Source organism: Otolemur garnettii, unplaced genomic scaffold, assembly GCF_000181295.1.
Source record: "Otolemur garnettii isolate 467f Iridium unplaced genomic scaffold, OtoGar3 scaffold00032, whole genome shotgun sequence".
Lineage (NCBI taxonomy): Eukaryota > Metazoa > Chordata > Mammalia > Primates > Galagidae > Otolemur > Otolemur garnettii.
Genome location: NW_003852427.1, coordinates 3,226,672 through 3,249,347, shown reverse-complemented (window position 1 = coordinate 3,249,347; position 22,676 = coordinate 3,226,672). Strand labels below are relative to the sequence as shown.

Genomic DNA, 22,676 nt, shown 5'->3' with positions numbered 1-22,676 from the left:
CTTGGGAGGCTGAGGCAGGAGACTCGCTTGAGCCCAGGAGTTGGAGGTTGCTGTGAGCATGATGCCATGGCACTCTACCCAGGGGGAGAGCTTGAGGCTCCTGTCTCAAAAAAAAAAATGAACGTCCTCTGCCTTTTGGGGGGTAGTTCAAGAAGGAAAATAGAAAATAAAATGTAACCATATCTTTCTGGGTTTGCCAGCCTGTGAAAGGCGCAGAGTAACTGAATTCACAAACTTACTAGACTTACTAGACATTAATTTTAGAAATAAGCAATTAGGGCTTAAAATTTGATTTAGTTATATAAAGTAATATATTGTTTACGTAATGAATTAAATTTACTACCTTCAGAAAACTGCTGTAGAAAATAAATACTCTAGAACCCTGAAAAAAGGAAAAATCTTATATATTTAAGAAAAATAGACGTATTAGACTTGAAAAACACAAAAAAGCAGAAACTTCTAATGTTACTCAGAGTGACTTTATGATAAAAGTTATAGTTGGGAATGATCACTGTAAATTATATATTTCAAAAGAACTTAAGTACAATAAACAAAAATTTTGATCTTGTTGTACTACCAAATTAAATGTTTTCATGTGGAATGCCTACTTAAAAATAGCTGAGACAGGGCAGCCCCTGTGGCTCAAAGAAGTAGGGCGGTTCAAATCCCCCATATGCCCAAGGTGGCGGGTTCAAATCCAGCCCCCAAAAAAAACTGCAAAAAAAAAAAAAATAGCTGAGACAAGCATCTATTTATGTGTATATGTATGTGTATTTGAGGTTCTGAAATAGGAATATTATACTCACATTACTATACACCTTCACGATGAAAAAGGTAACTTTCAGACAACTCAATATTTAGCTGGGTGTTGTGGTGGGCCCCTGTAGTCCCAACTACTTAGGAGGCTGAGGCAAGAGAATTATTTAAGCCCAAGAGTTAGAGGTTGCTGTGAGCCGTGATGCCACAGCATTCTACCAAGGGCAACATAGTGAGACTCTGTCTCAAAAACAAAAAAATAAAAATAGCTGGGACAAGCATCTCTTTGTGTGTATATGTATGTGTATTTGAGGTTCTGAAATAAATAGGAATATTACATTCACATTAATATACACCTTCACAATGAAAAATGTAACTTTCAGACAACTCAATTACAAATCTGAATTAGTAGGATACAAATTTTGCTTAGTTATAATTTTCATTAATTAGTATTTTACAAAAAGGGAGATAAGAAAAAAGTATGATGGAGGTGGGTCAAAGCTTTATATTCATAATGGCTGTTACCTTTTTGTGTTGATCAATGTATTTGTACATAATCCACGAAGTATTTTTATAAGAAACACATGATCCTTATTTTCTCTACTGTGTTGGAGTATAACCATAAATTTAACTTCTCACTGTGAAAGGAATTAAAAGATAAATATCGTTTGCTTTACTGTCATGCAGGGGTGTCCAACCTCTGGCAGTGGGCCACATGCTGATTTTTATAAGGATTTTTTTTGCTCATCTGTGGCATTGGATATCATGAAAAGTATGCATGGACCTCTTTTTTTTTTTTTGCTCATCAGCTTAATGTTTGTGTCTACGTGGCCCAAGACAGCTCTTATTCTTCTGGTGTGTGGCAGAGGGAAAAAAAGGTTGGACACACCTGATTTAGAGTCTCTGTGTTAAAGCAATCATCTGGGGATTGCTTTTCCAGTTTTTACATTAGAATCAACAGTGTTTACAATCGGATTTAAACAAACTCTGTGGTTTTACTTAGTAATGTAGTACTCAGGAATTAATTTCTTTTAATCAGTTGCCACCTTCTACAAGCTTTCACAGCACATAGACTGTTAGAAAAACATCATAGGCAGCAGTGCACTTCCAAGTCAGAGCAGATGACAGGTCGTTAGAAGTGGTGAATTCTAATATTATACTTCATCAATCATTCTTGTACCAGAGTCTCCAAAGGATTACTTTAGAAAGACATTTCATTTTTGAAATTCAAGACTTCTCTAGTAGCTAAAAATGTTGCTTTAAGTTGAATAAACTATATTTTTTAAAAATGGTAAAAGACCTACCTAGGCAACCCAAGTTTCATGGCTGGAAAAATTACACCCCACCCCCACCCCCCGCTCTCCTGATTCACTCTAAAATAAGAATCACAGTATAGGGCAGTGCCTGTGGCTCAGTGAGTAGGGCGCTGGCCCCATATACAGAGAGTGGTGGGTTCAAACCCAGCCCTGGCCAAACTGCAACAACAAAAAAATAGCCGGGCATTGTGGTGGGTGCCTGTAGTCCCAGCTACTCGGGAGGCTGAGGCAAGAGAATTGCCTAAGCCCAAGAGCTGGACATTGCTGTGAGCTGTGATGCTTTGGCACTCTACTGAGGGTGACAAAGTGATACTCTGTCTCAAAAAAAAAGAATCACAGTATATTCTTAGAATCTCGAAACTAATACATTGAACATATTTGATACTTGAGACTTTCTAAAGTTTTTAGAACTTTATTTTAAAGTAGGAAATATTGATTATAATTACTAAGCTAACACTTCCCCCCAGAAAGATAATTTATATGTATCTGATAATTTATATGTATCTTCAAAGTAAAAACCATCGAAATAGATTAGCATAGAAACAGTCTGTGGGTAATAGTTACACCTGCATGTTATTTATTGGTCTTCAAACCCTTGGGAATTTACTTCAACCAAGGTTCTCTATGCCTCCATTATTTGTATGCAGCTCCAGACAAAACTCATACTAATTTACAGTTTACTGGTCCCAATCAGGGAAAATGATATCTTTCCAGTAAATTAATATAAGTCAGTTATTGCAGAGGCAATATAGAACTTATGCCCACTCTATAGGACAAACCGTGCCAGTATTTCCCTATCTCAAGTATCAAATTTAAATGAAGTATTCAGGAGTAGCCTATATGATCACAACCTAGATGATCTTAGTCTAAATTTATACCTCGGTAAAGTCCAGTGTTTCTGGATCTATGTTCCATGGATACAATGATTTTTATTCATTATATTCTATATAAAATATAATTTATACTTCCTGAAAGGAAGACAACTTCCTTTTAGTAGCCTTTGTCTTATTTTGAATATATAATTCACAGGTTTACAAACTTTCCAATGACTACAGTTCAACTTATATTTCATCTGGAAACATTTGATAGGATGTTATTTTATAAATTAAGTATTTAAAATTCATTGTTGGTCAAGTTTGTGAAAGTGGGCGGTGCCTTTCTTGTAGATAGCAATTCAATACATGAGTAGAGGGTAGCTCTGCAGGCTGTACCTCTCATCCTTCTCCCTCTATTTGAGCATCATGTACCATTTCTTAATCCATGTCCTCATGCAACAGACCACAAGGGATTACTGGGAAAAAAAAAAACATAGGATCACACTGGCCTTTCCTCCTCTCCAAAATGCCAAAATATTTCAATGCCTGTGTTTCAGTAAGATATATAACTGCCTACAAAAGTCCTCTGGAGTTTCCTTACTAGAATGAAACATACATTTTAAGACTTAATGATTTAATTGGGGGTGAGGAGAGCAACAGTCACAGTATTTTCAAAAAGTGCAACAATTCAATTAAGGTTCTACATCAATTAGTGTTGCCCTATTTTTTTTTTCATTTCAAAAGAATAGGCTTTAACATGAGAAATAAAATATATGCCCATCATCTACATATTCTTCATCTTGGCCATGAGGTCTTCCAAGCTTTCAGCAGAATCTTCCACTGTTACCTCAGCTATAGAATCTTCTTGCTATCAACAAATAAAGGAAATATAGTGAAAAAAGAACAATATAAAATTTTGATACTTTAGAATATATAGTCAGTGAGCTTTAATCATGCTCAAGTTTATAAAGTAAATTTTCTTTAATAAATACTCCTTCTAATTTTTAAGAGAGTAGTATACTTTGCCCAGCTTTCTGATTTATAAGGCAGTAATTTCAATACTCTTGACATCTCCTCTGAAGCTTTTTTAAATGATACCGTGGCTAAAACTATCAATATATAAAAATGATATTGTCATTTAATCAAAATATTATAATTTATTGATGAGTGAACAAAACTACTGCATGTCTGTTTTTAAATAGTTTAAGCTATGAATATCTTCATATTAACACTGAGTACCTCTATTTCTCACACCTTAATGCCTGTAGCATAAGACCCCTAAATCAGGAAATACTACATTGGCATTACAAAACAGAATAAAGATTAAAGAAGGTAAGCATACGTTTTCTCTTATATTAGCAGTAAATCAGATTTTTGAAGTACCTTTTTTGGAATTGTATATGCCACTGTAATTCCTTCAGGTAAGTTCGGAACAGGACCTGAAGAATTTTTCAGTTCCTCTTCTGAAACCTCAGACACCAGCTCAATACCTGTAGAGTTAAATTTGATCCTATAGCAGTTCTTAAGGAACTTGGTAAGCAATACTTACTCATATTTATGTTCTATAATTTACATAATCTTATAATTACATCCCCTACCATAAAAGGTTTTGTTTTATGCTGCCGTTTCAGTTTATAACAGAACTCCTACCCCACTCGTTATCTTCATGTATTATCTCCTCCTCTTCTTGTATAACTTCCTGTTTGGGCAGTGCTGCTGCCTTTTTCTGCAGAAATCAAATAGAATCAAAAAAGTGTTTTTACTCATTCTCAGTTCTCAGAAACATTAGTCAACAATTCAGAGAGGCTTTTTATGTCATCAGAAGACAGGTCTTTCATTTTTTGAAGTATGATGAATAAATTTAAACTATAAAAATTCTGAATCCATCAATCTTATATTAGCTTCTTTTTTTAAAGTTACGGTCCTATGCAATATGACCCTCCCCCACCCCCATGCATTCTGACAAATAGACACATACCTTACATTCTTCCTGCTGCTTCCTGCAGTTTCTGTCATCACACTGAGGATTTGGCTTCATGGACATAGTAGGAAAAAAATCCTGCATTGCATTGTATCCAAGGTAAAAACTAACAGTGCCAAAATTTAACAGAAACCTAGAAAAACAAATCAAAGTAAGCTTAAATAAAACTGTAAAAATACAAGATAGTAACTACAAGCTTTTAAAAATGATTTTCAGGTAGGTAATGATTTTTGTAATCTGTAACCCAGAAAACAGAAATTCAATCTTGTTTAAAATTCCTGCCTGATGAGATATTTGAATATTATTGAATGAAAAAAAGACTCCATTTATCATGGAACGCACTGTTATTTTCTGACCTTCTAATACAGACAGTGCTTGCAATTAAACTACGACATGGCAACAACTTTAAGAAGGATAATGATTTCAGAGACATTAAAATGTGAGAAAGTATGTTTTTAAAATACCTAAAATATGGCTTGGTGCTTGTGGCTCAAGCAGCTAAGGCGCCAGCCACAGCCACATACACCTGAGCTGGCAGATTTGAATCCAGCCCAGGCCTGCCAAACAATGACAGCTGAAACCAAAAAATAGCCAGGTGTTGGTAGTGGGCGCCTGTAGTCCTAGTTACTTGGGAGGCGGAGGCAGAAGAATTGCTTGAACCCAGAAGTTGGAGGTTGCTGTGAGCTGTGATGTCACAGCACTTTCCCCAGGGCGATAGCTTGAGGCTCTGTCTCAAAATAAATAAATTAATTAATTAAATAAAATACCTAAAATATGGTCCTCAATCTGTTTTTTAAAAATTTTAGCAATAACTTGCTTCTTCCCCAGTTAAACATTATTCCTTTTAAAATCTTCTGTATAGAGAAAAAACTTGTGTACAAAAGGTAAATGACAATATTTACTTTGCAAATATTTTTATGCACCTTCCTAATATAAAGACAAAAATACAGAGCAAAGGTTATTAGCAGAAAATTTGAGTGTTCAACCTTTTCCACAAATGAATATTCAAATGAAATGTCTATTTTTCTTACCTATCAGATTGACAAAGAATAAAGAGTTTGATGCTACCCAATATTACCAGAGGTATAAATGAACCAGATACTCCTATGCTATGGTGGAAATATATAATCCTTATGTAACAGAAATTCAGTAATGCCTGTCAATATGAATACTGCATAAATTCAAAATTTCCATTTCTAAAAATTTACACTACACAAAAATATGGTATTCAAAGATTTATGCAAAATGTTGTCTACACCATTATTAGTAATAAGAAGACTTATGAGCAGCCTAAATGTGCATCAGTAGATGGGCTGGCTAAATATGACATATCCTTAAGAGAATACTTTGTAGCCATGATTCTTTCTTTCCTTTTTTTGTATAATACTACAAAATGTTTTATTTATATAAGTACTGGCTCAGCACCTGTAGCACAGTGGTTATGGCACCAGCCACATACACCTAAAGTTGGCAGGTTCAAACCTGGCCCTGAATCCGGCCCAGGCCAGCTAATAGCCTGTAGTCCCAGCTACTTGGGAGCCTGAGGCAAGCTGAGGCTGAATCACTTAAGACCAAGAGTTGGAGGTTGCTGTGAGCTATGGTGCCATAGAACTCTAATGAGGGTGACATAGTGAGACTCTTGTCTCAAAAAAAAAAAAAAAAAGAAAAACTATATAGGGTCTACTGATGTTGTACAGACTATCTGCTGTTATATGAAATAGCCTTAGACTGTTATCTTGAGAGGTCTTTCATATGTTTTTTACAATTTCTTTGCTAGCAGCTGACGCTGACATCAAGGTGGCTTCTTGTATCATATTGTATTTTGTTCTTATTACATCTAAATTTTCTATACTAAGCATATAAAATTATAAGGTAAGGGGAAAAAATGAATTAGGGAATACCTAAAGAGTTTCTGATTTCAATAAAGTATGAACTGGTTCATAAATTCTGTGATGAATTTTAGCTGCAAAGAAACCTGTTTCTTCTGTTTAAAGTTTAGGGCCAGGCAAGGTGGCTCACACCTGTAATCCAAGGCAAGAGGACTGCTTGACCTCAGGAGTTTGAGACCAGCCTGAGCAAGACCCTAGCTCTACTAAAAATAGAAAAAATTAGGTGGGCGTCGTGATGCATGCCCATAGTCCCAGCTACTTGGGAGCCTGAGACAAGAGGATCGCCTGAGCCCAAGAGTTTGAGGTTGCTATAAGCTACAAGGATGCCAGGGCTTGAGATTGCTGTGAGCTATGATGACAATGACAAGACTTAAATCAAGATAGTGGAGGTATATGGGGCTGGCGCCCCACCCACACAGGCCCCAGCCAAACTGCAATAAAAAAGTAGCCGGGCGTTGTGGTGGGTGCCTATAGTCCCAGCTACTCTGGAGGCTGAGGCAAGAGAATCGCCTAAGCCCAGGAGGTGAAGGTTGCTGTGAACTGTGTGATGCCACCGCACTCTACAGAGGACGATAGAATGAGACTCTGTCTCCACAAAAAAAAATGGATAGTGGAGGTAAGTGTGTTTATGCCTAAGTCTCCACCACTGGTCACCCTTGCAGAGATTTAAATCATGTGGTTAATTATTTATAAATAAATATACCAGGAACACCATACAGCTATGCCAAATGCAAGGAGTAACTGATATTCATATATATTCATGAATATGTACATATACACATATATGTATTAATATATGTAATAGTAATGCATTTAAATCAATATATTTACAGATAAAAGTACACAAATGCATACACAGGGTGTCCATAAAGTCTAATACTTTACTATTTTAAATTACACATGAACCTTATGGACACCCTACATAAAAATATACACATATATAAAATATTTGAATTTAAAATAAACATGTAAATTTGAAAAAAATACTAAGCTAGTAATTTCAACTTTTTTTGGTTTTGCAGGGGTTTTGTTGATAATTTCAATATTTTTTTTTGCAATTTTTGGCCAGGGCCAGGTTTGCACCCACCACCTCTGGTATATGGGGCCAGCACCCTACTCCTTTGAGCCACAGGTGCTGCCCTTTTTTTTTTTGAGACAGAGACTCAACCATGTTGCCCTGGGTAGAGTACCGTGGCGTCGCAGCTCACAGCAACCTCCAACTCTGAGTCTTAAGCAATTCTCTTGCCTCAGACTCCCAAGTAGCTGGGACTACAGGCGCCCACCATAATGCCTCGCTATATATTTTGTTGCAGTTGTCATCGTTGGTTAGCTGGTCCTGGCCAGGTTCGAACCTGCCAGCCTCAGTGTATGTGGCTGGCGTTGTAACCACTGTGCAATGGGCACCAAGCCTGGTAATTTGAATTTTTAAAATTCTTCATGAAACACATTTATTTTATCAAAAGCATACAAGTCCATTCAAAATAATTAACCATCACTCACTTTAACACATTTTGTACTAAGATCCCAGCAACCACTCCCATAGTGGTAGGAAGACTGGCTGCACAAACACCTTCTCGTTTCAGAGTCTTTTCATCAATATTTGCAGCAACTACAAGGGGTGGAGCACACTACATGAAAAAGATAAAACACATTGTCAAAAAAAAGAGGAAAAAGTATGAGATGTTTCAAATAATATTCCTTACACTTAAGTTTGATCTTTTGAATTGTAATTGCATTTTCAATGCCCCTAACAGTTGGGTGGGAAAAAGCCTACCGCAAAACAAGCAGATTCTCCAGGAATTATGAGCTGTATATGCCCTGAAACTGCATTTTCACTGACCCCTGATTCCATCCATGTTTGTCCAAGTTCATTACAAGCCTTAAAAGAAAAAGGTGAAAACACAACACAAAAGAAGTAATTTATAATAAATCCTTTTCATGAAAAATTAGGGTTTAAAAGAATAGATTGCCCTAGTTTTCTAAAAACTAACTATTGGAAGAAATGAGGAAAATTTTAAATAGTGGAATCCTTTTTTTTGAGAATAAGAGTCTATGTCACCTTCAGTAGAGTGCCGTAGTGTCACGGCTCACAGCAACCTCAAACTCTTGGGCTTAAGCGATTTTCTTGCCGCAGCCTCCCAAGTAGCTGGGACTACAGGTGCCTGCCACAACACCCAGCTAATTTTTGACTGTAGTTGTCATTGTTTAGCAGACCCGGGCCAGGTTTGAACCCTCCACCTTGGGTATATGTGGCCAGTGCCCTAACAATTGAGATATGGGCACTGCCAAATAGTGGAATTCTTTGGTAATTACCACAGTCTATTTATTTAAAGACTGACAATATTCAAGAAGCAATCAGTAAATATCTCTTTATTGAACTGAACCAAAGTTTATTGGCTATCTTGTCAGATTAATGTAAAAATTCATTTTTCTAAAATAAATGCAGCAACAAAAAAATACCAAAATATCATCTGAAAAGTTAAAAATAATAATTCAAATGAAAAAGAATTCTTGGCCAGACATGGTGGCTGACACCTATAATCCCAACCCTTTGAGAGGCTGAGGTGGGAGGCTAACTTGAGGCTGTGAGTTCAAGACTAGCCTGGGCAACACAGTGAAACCTATCTCCACAGATAATTTAAAAATTAGCCAGGGCTGGTGACTCAGGAGTATAGTCCTAACTACCAAAAAGGCTGAGGCTGGAGGATCTTCTGAACCCAAGTCTTTAAGGCTACAGCAAGCTATGACTGCGCCACTGCACTCGAGCCTGGACAACAAGAGTGAGATTCTCAATGGAAACTAAGAAGGGGAAATCAAGATAGGGAGGGGTGAGGAATAAAAAATCACCTATCAGGTACAATGTACACTATTCTGGTGACAGGTACACTAAAAAGTCTTGAATTTGACATCATACAATTCATCCATGTAACAACTCTTGTACCCTCTAAATCTATTGAAATTTTGACAATATGTATTTTTCTGAAGTAAATACAAATACTAACATAAAAGAGACTGGGACACCATAACATATGCATATCAATGAGGCTAGACAGGTCCCATAGCTTGTAGAATAAATTTTAATGGAAGGCTAAGAATATTAAAAATAAACACAAAAAGGATTTAAATTCAGAACTATTTTTAAGATGGGGATTATATATACTGATAGAATATACAGGAAAATGTATATGATCCAGGAGTATAACATCTTACACAATAGGAATACTCACTGTGTTTATTGCCATTCGAGCTTCAAAATTATCCACACAGCTGAGAACTAGATCAACAGGTTTTCCTTCTTCTAACCCACCATTACTAGTCAAAGAAAATAAATTTTATTTGAAAGACACAAAATATATTCTAATACATTAGAATGCTTCACTACAAATGTAAATGTAATCAAAGCTAACTGACTGTAATTCATTATTTCAGAGGTGTTGTGACAGATTCTAAAGAAAACTGTTTTTAGGGAGAAATATAATCTACAACATAGAACTTAAAATCAAGAATCCCTGGTTATATCCCTGGTTACAGGAGGTTTTTGCTTGTTTGCTTTTTATTTTTTTCTATTGTTTTTGGAAAATACATACTTTTTACTGAGCTTTAATATAAAAATTACACCAAAAAAATTACTATTTTTTTGTTGTGTTTTTTGAGACAGAGTCTTGTGTTGTTGCCCGGGCATGAGGGCAGTGGCATGATCACAGCTCACTGCAGCCTCAAACTCCTGGCCTCAAGCAATCCACTTGCCTCAGACTCCCAAGGAACTAGGAGTATGGGCATGCACCACCATGCCTGGTTAATTTTTTGTATTTTAAAATAGAAGGGGCAAGGTCTTGCTGTGTTATTTGAGCTAGTCTTAAACCCCTGACTTCAAGTGATCCTCCCACCTCAGCCTCCCAAAGTGCTAGGATTATAGGTATGAGCCACCATGTCTGCCAAAAAAATTGCAATTTAAAATTGACAACTATTTTAAATATATCTGTATATCTCCCAATTCACTGAGTTAATCATTACATTTTTCTAATAGATTTTCAAATGATACTTGAGCTGGACATTGAACAAAATATTCATAAATGAAAATTTTACCTTATTCTATCCATGAAATGTTGAAAGTTGTCTACAGTGGTTATATTGTAGTTGTGTACTTCAAAAAAAACATCAGGATTAATGTTCCTAAGAGGGAAAAAAGGAGAGATTATACAAACTACTATAGAAAGAAAAAAGGACAAGAGTTGAAAGAGCTAAGGAGCATTTAATACACTTCAAAGTAGCTATTCAAAGAAAACCCCAAAGTTCTCTTTCCCACTTCAAGGACTAGGCTCAAAAACGTGTAGATTGTCATAAAGACTACAAAAATATTCCCACCCCAACCTGGGTCAAGTTAAGTGCTGGGAATTCAGACTCTACCACTTCTGGTAGCTACAGCTCAGCGTGACAACAAAAGTTTCTTTGGTCTTATTCAATTCAGTACATGTCTGGCCTACCAATATGTACAGCCTTCAAGCTAAGAATGGTTTTTACATTTTTAGATGACTGGGGGGAAAAGTCAAAAGAGAAAAATATATTCCAAGAAATTTACATTAAATTTCAGCGACCAAACGTAAAGTTTTATTGGGGGTGCAGACATGCTCATTTACATTTGTGTTGCCTACTGCTGCTATCACACTACATACAACTACATAGTCGAGCAGTGCGTAGGGAACCTATGGCCTTGGGACCCCATGTGGTCCTGTGGATCCTTGAAACCTTTTGACTAAATCCAAATTTTGCAGAACAAATGAAATCTGGATTCAGTCAAGGAGTTGACAGGGAATCTAGAGGGCCACATGTGGGCTTGAGGCTGCAAATTCCCCACCCCATTATGCCAACACATGTCTAACAGGTAAGAGAATTCTTTGCATAAGTGCAATGTGCATTTTTATAGAGAAAAATTCAGATCCATTTATACAGTAGGTTAACTCATACCAAGTACAAAAAGTAAGATTTCACTGAACTCTTTACTTGCTGTTCTGTTTACCTCAATGTATGTTCTGCTGCTTGAACTTTACTTAATCCTGCTTGATGAGGTTGGAAGAAAAGTCTATTCATATTGGCCAGTTCTACCTTGTCGTAGTCAAAGAGTAGCAACTAAAATGAAAATAGCAGTATTCTGATGAAAAACATACCAAAAAAGTAAAAATAACAAAGAATAAACTAATGAACTTTATATTCAATAGGTTTAACAATTTGATAATAGTATTACTTCACTTTTAAAACACTGTCATATATTAATTCACTGAATGCTCATGTGAGCTAAGTATGTGTATACAGGTACTTTTATCTTTTATGTTAGAAGTGAGGCAACTAGGGTGCTTGTAATGCCCTAGTTTCAGCCCATATGTAATGAAAATGAGATTCAGATCTAGGTATTTTCATTTCAGTTTTTAAAAATTCTGCTAAAATCCTACTGCATTCTAATTTTTTGTAAAAGCCAAGAGACCACTAAACAAATGAAATGTAATTAAGATAAAAACAAATGCTATAACTTAAAATTACAGCATAACCTGACTTCTCTTGTATGTATGACACAACATATACCCATCACATGGCTAAAACTTTATTTCAGACCAGCCAGATAGTTTTTTCCTGCTATACACTTAGGCCTGTTTCAAACAGCATTTCTCTCTCTCTCATACACACACACAGATTTATAATGGCCATAAGATCACATTTCTTATCAGTGAAAATAGGCTAGAGCCAAGGATTACCAAAGTCCCTTCCTGATCTAAAATTCTATGAACCTGTAATATAATTCTCAATATCACAAATTTAATAATAAAAATGGAATTTTCTTAATACACAAACAAGAAAGGAAAAAAAAAAAAACCTAGCTCACAATAACATCCCCAAGAGATAATCCTTAACATCCTGCTAGAAAAGATCTCAATTATACTCTCCATGGTCCATGGTAATTTTTTTCTTTCTTTTTTTCTTTTCTCTTTTTTTTTTTTGGAGACACAGTCTTATTTTGTCGCCCTCAGTGAGTGCCCTGGCATCAGAGCTCAAAGCAACCTCAAATTCTTGGGCTCAAGCAATCCTCTTGCCTCAGCCTCCCAAGTAGCTAGGACTACAGGGGCCCACCATCAACGCCCAGCTATTTGTAGAGATGGGGTCTCACTCTTGCTCAGGGTGATCTCAAACTGCTGAGCTCAGGCAATTCTGCCTTGCCCTCCCAGAGTGCTAAATTACAGGCATGAATCACCATGCCCAGCCTCTCTCCATGGTAATTTTCTAATACTATTAGAGACATAGTTTATTTAAACTTATTCAATGAATAATTATTAGGTCAGGCCAAGTGTTAAAGTAGTTTCTTTCTCCTAACTTATATATTGAGTAAGTTGCAAGAAACACTAAACTGGGGGAAGGATGTGAGTTGTATCTCTGCCACTAATTAGCTTTGATCAAGGGTAAATCAATTTCATTTGTTAGGCCTGTAGTCTCATCTGTAAAATAAAGCACTATTGGGTTGGCACCTGTGGCTCAAGTGGCCAAGGTGCCAGCCACATACACCAGAGCTGGTAGGTTCAAATCCAGCCCGGGCTCACCAAACAACAATGACAGCTGCAACCGAAAAAATAGCCGAGTGCTATGGTGGGCACCTATAGTCCCAGCTACTTGGGAGGCAGAGGCAGGAGAATCACTTGAGCCCAGGAGTTAGAGGTTGCTGTGAGCTGTAATGCCACAGCACTCTACCCAAGGCAACAGCTTGAGGCTCTGTCTCAAAAAAATAAAATAAAATAATAAAGCCTCTATTAATAGATCAAGTAATCCAAGGCACCGCAGATACTTTCAAGGGATTCTAGATTTTTTCTGGGTTTCCCATCCTATTTCCCTACTTCATTCCATGAATTAGCTGCTTATTTGTTTTATAGACTGAAGAAAGATTTCCTTACCTGTGCAGATTCTTAGTTTACAAACTTGATCGCACAATGGAATCACTGGGAGTTTTTTTTTAAAGTCTAGGTCTCATCCCCAGAGATTTTTAAAAAGTCTGGATCTGAAAGTCTTCATTTCTAACAAGTTCCCAGGTGATGCTGATGCTACTATGTCATCAGGAACCAGACTTGGAATAGCAAAGATCCAGTGGTTCTTAAGGTGTAGTGCCCAGAACATGGGAATTGCTCGAAATGCCAATTATTGGGCAGCGCCTATGGCTCAGTAGGTAGGGTGCCAGCCCCATATACTGAGGGTGGCAGGTTCAAACCCAGCCCTGGCCAAACTACAACAAAAAAACAGCCAGGCATTGTGGCGGGCACCTGTAGTCCCAGCTACTCAGGAGACTAAGGCAAGAGAATTGCTTAAGCCCAGGAGTTGAAGGTTGCTGTGACCTGTGATGCCACAGCACTCTACCGTGGGTGATAAAATGAGACTCTATCTCTAAAAAAAAAAAGAAATGGCAAATTATTAGGTCCCCCTGACATGTACAGAATGAAAACCACTATCTGGCAATGTTTTAATAAGGCTTTAAAATGAATCTAATAATATACTCAAACTTGAGAACCACTGATTTTTGACTATAGTCAAATCAGCTCAGGTTCTTAAGTCAGCTGTAAACCATTTTTTGGCTGCTTTTATAAAAGCCTTTTGAAAAATATTAAAATTTTAATAAACATTTTCAGTAATTTGATACTGTCTTTTCTATACTGATATATGTGTGACAATTTTAAAATGACTATAAGAATTTGGGGTGGACCAGCATATTACAAGATTTTTTTTTTTTATTTTTTTTTTTGAGACAGTCTCACTATGTCACCCTCAGTAAAGTGCCATGGAGTCACAGCTCACAGCAACCTCAAACTCTTGGGCATAAGCAATTCTCTTGCCTCAGGCTCCCAAGTAGCTGGGACTACAGTCACCCACCACAATGCCCAGCTATTTTTGTTGTTGTTGCAGTTGTCATTGTTGTTCAGCTGGCATGGGCTGGGTTTGAACCCACCAGCCTTAGTATATGTGGTCAGCACTCTACCCACTAAGCTACAGGCAACACCCCGTATTACAAAGTGTTGATAAAAATGTGCTATATTAAAATGGCAAATTAAAGGGTATGTAATTGTGGAAAGTTTGTCTATTCAGCCACTATGTATCTGACATCATAGACTTTGGCTTTATAAATTTATTTTTTTGAGACAGAGCTTCAAGCTATCCCCCTGGGTAGAGTGCCGTGGCTTCACAGCTCACAGCAACCTCCAACTCCTGGGCTCAAGTGAGTCTCCTGCCTCCCCTGGGCTCAATCGATTCTCCTGCCTCCATCTCCCAAGTAGCTGGGACTACAGGCGCCTGCCACAACGCCCGGCTATTTTTTGGTTGCAGCCGTCATTGTTGTTGGCAGTCGGGGCTGGATTCAAACCCGCCACCTTAGGTGTATGTGGCTGGCACCTTAGCCACTTGAGCCACAAGTGCCGAGCCGGCTTTATAAATTTAAGGTTAGTAAACTGAATTTGGTAGAAGAAAGTTTCTTTCCCTTCCTACCCACAATCCAAATCAATTACAGAAAAACGTAAAAACTATGAGTTTATGGGAGGCTCCTGTGACTCAGTTGAGTAGGGCACTGGCCCCATATATCGAGGGTGGCGGGTTCAAACCCAGCCCAGGCCAAACTGCAACAACAACAACAAAAAAAATGTGAAATCCAAAGCAGTCTCTAGTTCAAATTCAAGAGTAAGAAAGGTACATGCTTTCTACTCTGACTGGTATAAACACATTATTTAATAAAAATATATTAGATGTTTCAGTGTTCACTCATGCTACATGCTATCAATTTAACAGCCTTCTTCCCTAAACTTCCGTATATCTAAAACACAAAAATTCAAATTATTCATGTATTACCTCAAACCAAAAAGTTCCTGAACACAATTAGATAGTCTTTGTCTAATCAGCAATAATACCAACTTTTGTTTGGGTGGGGATATGTCTCAACTCTTTTGAGTAGAAAGAACAATGTGGATAAATACACTACCAATCAAACCATTAGTAAGGAGGAAAAAAATGTAACTAGTACCTGATTTACTCCAGGAGTTGGCAATTCCCTATATAATAAGCAAAGAGAAATGTTTTTACCTTACCAATGCCACATCTTGTCAGCATTTCAGCAGTCACACTACCAACTCCACCGACACCTACTATTGCTACAGCAAAAGTACGAATTTTCTGTGGAACAGAAAATTAATGTGTTGGTTGATAACTCTTCATCAAATATGTCACTAGAAATAATATTCATTTACTGAAATCATTTTCAAAAACTTGGAAAGGTTTATCATACCTCATAGTCGTTTACAATTCCCATTCGTTTCAATGCCATCAAGCGGCTTAAAACAAAGAAAAAAGTTTTAAAGCTTACAATCTTTTAGTAAATAATGATACAGAAAGACATACATCATCACAAAAACTAAATACTAAAACTCACTCATTACTAATCCTTTAAATAGGGGAATACTCTTACAGCTGGCTTTTAGCAAATAAGACTAAATTACCTGGGTGGTTTTTAAAACTCTCCCAGGTGTAGCCTAAGATTTTTATTTTTTTAAGCTTGTCATATATTCTAATGTGCAGTCAAGATTGAAATCTACTGACTTAAATGTTAAGGATCAAAGTGATTTCAACATTTTTCTATATTTTGGTAGTATATGGAATTTACTGTTTAATGTTTAACATTCAGATCTCCATCATCAAAATAAGCTCATGGCTGGAATTCCACTCATTGCCTCTACCCCAAAACGGACGATGTCTACTTTTAATAAGCACCAATCGTATGCCAAGGATTCTAAGTAATAAGATTCTCTTATTATCCTCATAAATTTTAAAGTTTTTACATCTGTTACGATCATATCCATAACATACTAACATTGTTATTTCTTTTCAGTTTTAGGCATTACTTGAAATCAGATTGCATCCTTACTGTACTCAGACATTTCCTATCCTCCCAATATTGTTATATGGCCATATGTCAACTGTTCACAACTAGGCCATGCAATATATTAGAACTTAGCCTTCTATAACCCTTATCCCTGAAGTTTATAACTGTCTCTCTTTATGTTTAATTTCCTGTGTATTTTCACAAATTCAACCCCAACTCTAGGCCATTAGTCTAAAATTCCTCTAGATCAGTGCTTCTCAGCCTTCTTAATGCCGCAATGTATTTTCATTGTTAAAAAGGGATCGTGACCCACAGGCTGAGAATTGCTGCTCTAGATAAACCCATATGCATGAGGCATTCTATCAATTTCATCTTCTTAAAGATATCCTAGAATCTGACAGTCTCTTTAGAGTTACTGCACATATAGCTCTCTTCCTATGATCTCCCTCATCAGCATATTACAAATTCTCTTCATTTATCTTGTATTAATCCCCTGCTTCCGATCAGGGGTCCTCAAACTTTTTAAACAGGGGGCCAGTTCACCGTTCTTCAGACCGTTGGAGGGCCAGACTGTGGGCCCCGGGATGAGTCGGCTGCTAAGCAGCACAGGCAGTGGCAGCAAAAACACCCAGTGGGCCGCATTGGCGGGCGGGCAGTAGTTTGAAGACGCCTGCGTAGCTCAATGGTTCTTAAGTTTCTATGGATCATTAACAGCAGCACCATCTAGGAATGTGCTAGAAATGCAATTAGGCCCCTCCTATAATCACCCACTCAATTAGAAACCTTGGCTGTGGAATCTTAACAATCTGTTTTAACAAGCCCTCCAATAACTGTGATGCACATTAAAGTTTGAAAACCTCTGTTATAGATTATTTCTCATCTTATTCTCTTATTATGCTTAGAACACCTTTGTAGCAAAGGTAAATTTTAAAAACTTGCACGTCAGCTCAGCGCCTGTGGCTCAAGCGTCTAAGGTGCCAGCCACATACACCTGAGCTGGTGGGTTCAAATACAGCCCACCAAACAACAATGATGGCTGCAACCAAAAAATAGCCGGGTACTGTGGCGGGCGCCTGTAGTCCCAGCTACTTGGGAAGCAGAGGCAGGAGACTCGCTTGAGCCCAGGAGTTGGAGGTTACTGTGAGCTGTGATGCCACAGCACTCTACCCAGGGCGACAGCTTGAGGCTCTGTCTCAAAAAAAAAAAAAAGAACTTGCATGTCTAGAAGTATTCAAACTTCTTTGAACCCACTAAACCAGTTAACTGTTTCATCCATCCATTTTCTAGTTTCCAAATTTTGTTACTATAATCTTCAAGTACAGGGATCTAGCCCTCCTCCCATCAATAATACTATTAATAGAAAACCCTCTTTTTTCAATGGTGGGGGATTCCTTTTTAAAAATTCCTTTATACTCAGTTTAGTGTGGCAGGGTAGAAAGTGCCAGCAAATTCCTATCATCAATCTGCCATCTTTACCTTGATGTTCCCTTCAATCTTTACAAATAACCCTAAGAAGATTCAGGTTAATCAACTGCCCAAGATCAGCTAACTGGTAAATAGTATTCAGAGCTGGGTTTCTGAGCCAGAATTTGAAACCAGGTTTCCTAATTGCAAAGCCTCTATTTTCCCCTCCACATGTTTATATTTTATACCACATAATTTCACAATTACTTGTGCTGTTTGATCAAGATTCCACATCCATTTAGTTTCCCAGACTAAAGAAAAAAGGGCTCTGAGGGTCAGAAGTCTTTGTTACCTTACCGGTAACCGCTACAGTATATTTCTTTTCTATCACTAGGTGCAATTAAAATGGTGTTGAACACATACCCATTTTTTGTACCTTTCAATAAGCCTGTACATTCCCTATACTTCTTACCCCCTGTATTGCAACTGCATGTTTACCTTTCTATCTCACACTCATCTGGCCAGCTCTGAAGGGAAAAGACCATATCTACTTTGTATCCACAATGTCTATACCTAAGAAATACTCAATACAAGATAAATAGTATCATTAAGGAGGGCTGGAGTTAAAATGTGCTCAGTAAATAACTGCTCAATGAACAAGTCAAAAAATTAAGGCTGACCTTTACTAAATTTCCATATACCAATGAACAGCTTCAGATGTCAAATGCTATCTCCTATATCACAATCTTAAGGGCAAATGTTACAAATGAGATAGAAAATACTAAATGTTTACACTTGAGTTCTGAAAGTTTTATTTGTGATTATTACAATGTCTAAGGATCATCTCACTTTCAAATAATGTCTGAAAGATGACTTTAATTCTAAGACCCATATACCTTAACTTTTCATGCTTGAAGGAAAAACTTCATAGTCTTCATTTGTAAAATTTAAAAATGACCGAAGATGTCAAATAGAATAGTTTCTACTCATTCTGATTAGAAATATCAGTTCATGCTTATTCAATCTCTAAAAATTTTGGCTTGTTAACCCTTCATATTTGGCAATACAGTAAAAACAAAGCACCCAGAAGTTATACTGAAGTTTTAGATGTCACAAACAACTAAAACTCTTTTAACATCAAACCTCTTATCATCTTTAAAGGTGTTAACAATAACATTTTCCCTATTTCATCACACTTTTAGCTACACTACCTATTGGCTAATAAGTTAAGGACCAAAAATGAGAGATTATTCCCAGATAGGAACGAAAAGAATCCGAGTCCAGGTTCTGTGTGGGCAACGTGGCCTTTCTTCCACTCAGATGTGAGTGAGCTGAGTTGGAAAAGGAAGTCAGCAGGTGGGTTAAGGAGGATGGGAATATGAAAGTTCCGAGGTGTGGGGATTGGTGCACTGTTTCCTTTCTGGACTGGACGTTCTATTTGGGCGGGTCTCTAACTCGGGCCTTATCACTGGCTTATTTAATTTTACTGGGGAGACAATTCCATGTGAATTTTGGATTAAGACAAACTGAATAAGTCCAGGCCTTATTGTTAACTATCATTTCTATGACCTGCAGTGGATCTCCTAAGCCTTGATTTTCTCACCTATATTAATAAATTTGGGGTAAAATGATAGTAGCAATCTCATGGGGTTGCTGTGAGAAGAGACAATGCATGTAAAATGCGTAGCGCATAGTGAAAGCTCAATAACTAAACACTTGCTACTACATGCGCTGAGCTAGAAAGTCATGCACAAGCACTACACCAGGAACTTCACCTATACTGACTTTTCCAATCCTCACAACTATGACAGAGATAGATATTACTATTATCCCCGTTTAACAGGTGAGAAACTGAAGCAAAGAGGTTCAGAACTTGCCTAAGAGCTGGGATTTCAATCCAATCAGTCCAGCTGTAGCGACCTTACCGGTAACCACTGCAGTATATTCTGCTTTCTGAATTAACAAGCCTTCTTAGAAAAGAAGGAGGGGCAGGTCTGGAATGATCTGAAATGTTAAGGAACACCCTAATATCTAAGATCGGGGCTAACCCCGCCCACTCCCATTTAAGATACTCTAAGAAGCCTTTACGAACTCGAAGTATGCTTAGCCAGTTTTACATCTGATGTCATATTTTGAAAGTTCTTACTATCAGTCTTATGCAGAGTGGGGAGGGGGCTAATAGAGGGAAGGGCGATATTAAACTGGATACTCGGAAGGCACAAAAAGCAGCACCATATGGCTGACTCACTTAAGGCTTTTTAAGAGAAAGAACATCTTCTGACCCGTAATAAGACGCAGCCTTGAACATATGGGAACCCCAATCAATAAAAGGGTAGCGGGATAGGGTGGGAGCGGGACGTGGGAAGCGCCTCGCTCCTGACCTCCGGGAGACCGCGACCCCGTGGGTGCCCCTAGCTGCCTCTGACCCACGACCCAGGTCACCTGTAGGGATTGGAATCCACGACTTCTGGGCTCATCTTCTCGATGCGGGCTCGGGCGGCCACTCCGTCGCCGTCCCCAAGCACCCGCAGACTTCTCTCCTGGGCAAGTTCCCTCTCCAGCTCCTGTACCCGCCGCTGCAGCCGCTCCACAGACTCGGCCATGGCTGGGACCCCGGCCGCCAACGCTCCCAGCCCCGGCCTTCGCCGCCGCCGCCGCCCCACGCTGCTCGGCTGCGCCCGCGAGGGGTACGTGAGAAGGCACCTAGCTGCAGCCTTCCTCCCTGCCCAGACGGAGCCCGGGGAAGCGCTCGCGGCCCCTCACAGACAGACACGTCTCCGCCACTCCCAGGGGCCTTCCCCGCTACCGCTTCCTGTGCGTCGCCGACTCGCTCCCCCCTGGCCCTGCAAAACCCGCCTCTTTGGCTTCCTTTTTCGCAGGATTGGCTCGGCCGGGACACCGCAGGACCAGAGTCAAAAGTGTCCGGAGCAGGCGGCTTGCCATGTTCCCTTACTAACCGGGCTGCTAGAGAAGCTGAGTCTTTTATTCCTGGGCTCGACGTCCTGGCGGATCCTTTTGTGAACCGGACCCTGGAGGTCTTCCGCCTGTCAGTGCATTAAATTTTAGCGCCCGAAACGATGACGGTGGCATTGCTTTCTCTAAAATTGACGCCCGCATTTCTAACGCGGACAGAAGAATTGAAATCCGAACACACACAGAACTCTCCTGGCCCACAGCCTGGGACACCAGACGCACGGTCTGGCGTTGCTCGGCAACGGCGCTTAGCGTGTGAGCGATTGGCTGGAGCCCGAACCCGCCCCGCTTCGGACGGCTCGGCTCCAGCACCGAGGGCTTAGTCGCCGAAACCTGTGGATCCTGCGTTTCTGCGGCCTGTGGTGGCAGTCATGGAAGCGGGCGCCGCTGGCGAGCCTGACACGGCCGAAGTGCTGCCCCAGCACAAGTTCGACTGCAAGTCCCTGGAGATCTACCTAAACCGGCACTTGCCTGGCTTTGGGACCGAACCCGAGGCCGCGCTGACGGTTGCCCAGTACAGGTATAGACGCCGGCTTTCGCCTCCAAGAGAAACAAAGTTGTGCCTTGCGTTTTCCTTCCTTTGGTTCTGGATGGGTTTCTAAATTGATCCCGATCGCTTTTCCTGAAAAAACGCATGCCGCAGGCAGGAGCTTCTGTTCCCGATCCCCTGTTTGCGATTCTGGGGTCTTACCAACTGAAGGGCAGTAATAGAAGCACAATAACGTTCACCATTCCATTGTGGGAAGGAAATCTGTGTAAAAAGGTGGAATTATATCTCTCGAGGATTCACGGAGGCAAATGAGGCTGGAAGCCCAGTGGGAAATAGATGCCTTCTCTCACCTGTGTGCTGCACCCATTAGGTCTTTTTCTGAGAAAATGGTGTGATTCCGTTTGGTAGAATCCACGGAGGCTGTTTGTGACATCAGATGGAGAATCGAATTCGAATCCTAGCTCTTCCACTTAGCAAGTCACAGCCCCACTTTGACCTTCAGTTTTTTTAAGTGAGGGAATGGAACTACAGAAGGTGGTCTGAGTACCCTTCTCCATCGTGAATGTGGCTTTAATCTGATGTTTTATTAATATAACATCCTAAAACTTTTTATTAAAATGTTATTTTTAGAATACATAAGGGTGTAAAAAGAGTCCTAGCATTCAGAAAAAGCCATACCGACCTGAAGGCACCTCCATATCTCATCAGAAAACTGAATCTGCCGCTTATTGGGTGGGAATTTAAAGGTTATATAAACTTAAGAACTAGTTTTGTAATTTGTAATACCTTGCCTGTTTTGATTAGACCTAACAATGAAATAAAGTACGGCAATGTGGGTGCAAGGGCCAGTATGCTAGAGATATTTTATCACTCGCATTTTTATTTTTTGAGTACTGATTTTAGTGAAAGTAAAAATGAAAATGGTAAAGATGACTCAATTTGGGGGTCTAGAATTAAGTTACCACTTCCCAATATATATTAGAGGATGAAGGAAAAGGTGGAAAGAGTAACTGAGATCTCTAGCCTGGCAGTCTTGTGTTGTAAACAAACTAAAAGAGACCAAAGTTCAAATTTCAACAAGTACACTTGCTGTGGAGTTTGGACAAATTACTCTTGAGTATCAAGCCCTATTTTAGCAAAAAAAAAAAAAAAAAAGATAG

At 38.9% G+C, this 22,676-nt stretch overlaps 2 protein-coding genes across 3 annotated transcripts in view; one reads left to right on the top strand and one right to left on the bottom strand.

Moving 5' to 3' along the window:
• Positions 1-3,047: 3,047 nt before the first annotated feature.
• On the bottom strand, positions 3,048-20,890 carry UBA5 (ubiquitin like modifier activating enzyme 5). Of its 2 annotated transcripts, none has more exons than XM_012804972.1 (12): positions 20,496-20,890; positions 16,056-16,101; positions 15,854-15,943; positions 11,775-11,884; positions 10,844-10,930; positions 9,985-10,069; positions 8,532-8,636; positions 8,258-8,385; positions 4,866-5,001; positions 4,538-4,613; positions 4,271-4,377; positions 3,048-3,755 (listed from the first exon to the last, which is right to left on the bottom strand). In XM_012804972.1, the coding sequence occupies exons 1-12, from the start codon at positions 20,654-20,656 to the stop codon at positions 3,672-3,674; spliced, it is 1,215 nt and encodes a 404-aa protein (XP_012660426.1). In that variant the 5' UTR covers positions 20,657-20,890; the 3' UTR covers positions 3,048-3,671. The 2 variants fall into 2 exon arrangements, with proteins under 2 accessions (XP_012660426.1, XP_023368838.1); XM_023513070.1 differs by having other exon boundaries at positions 3,337-3,755; positions 15,859-15,943; positions 20,496-20,872.
• A 443-nt stretch (positions 20,891-21,333) lies between these two features.
• ACAD11 (acyl-CoA dehydrogenase family member 11) overlaps positions 21,334-22,676 on the top strand; it is an 82,484-nt gene continuing 81,141 nt past the window's right edge. The window contains exon 1 of the mRNA XM_023513069.1: positions 21,334-21,546. Coding sequence (XP_023368837.1) covers positions 21,398-21,546 — 149 coding nt within the window. The 5' untranslated portion in view covers positions 21,334-21,397. The remainder of the gene's footprint in view (positions 21,547-22,676) is intronic.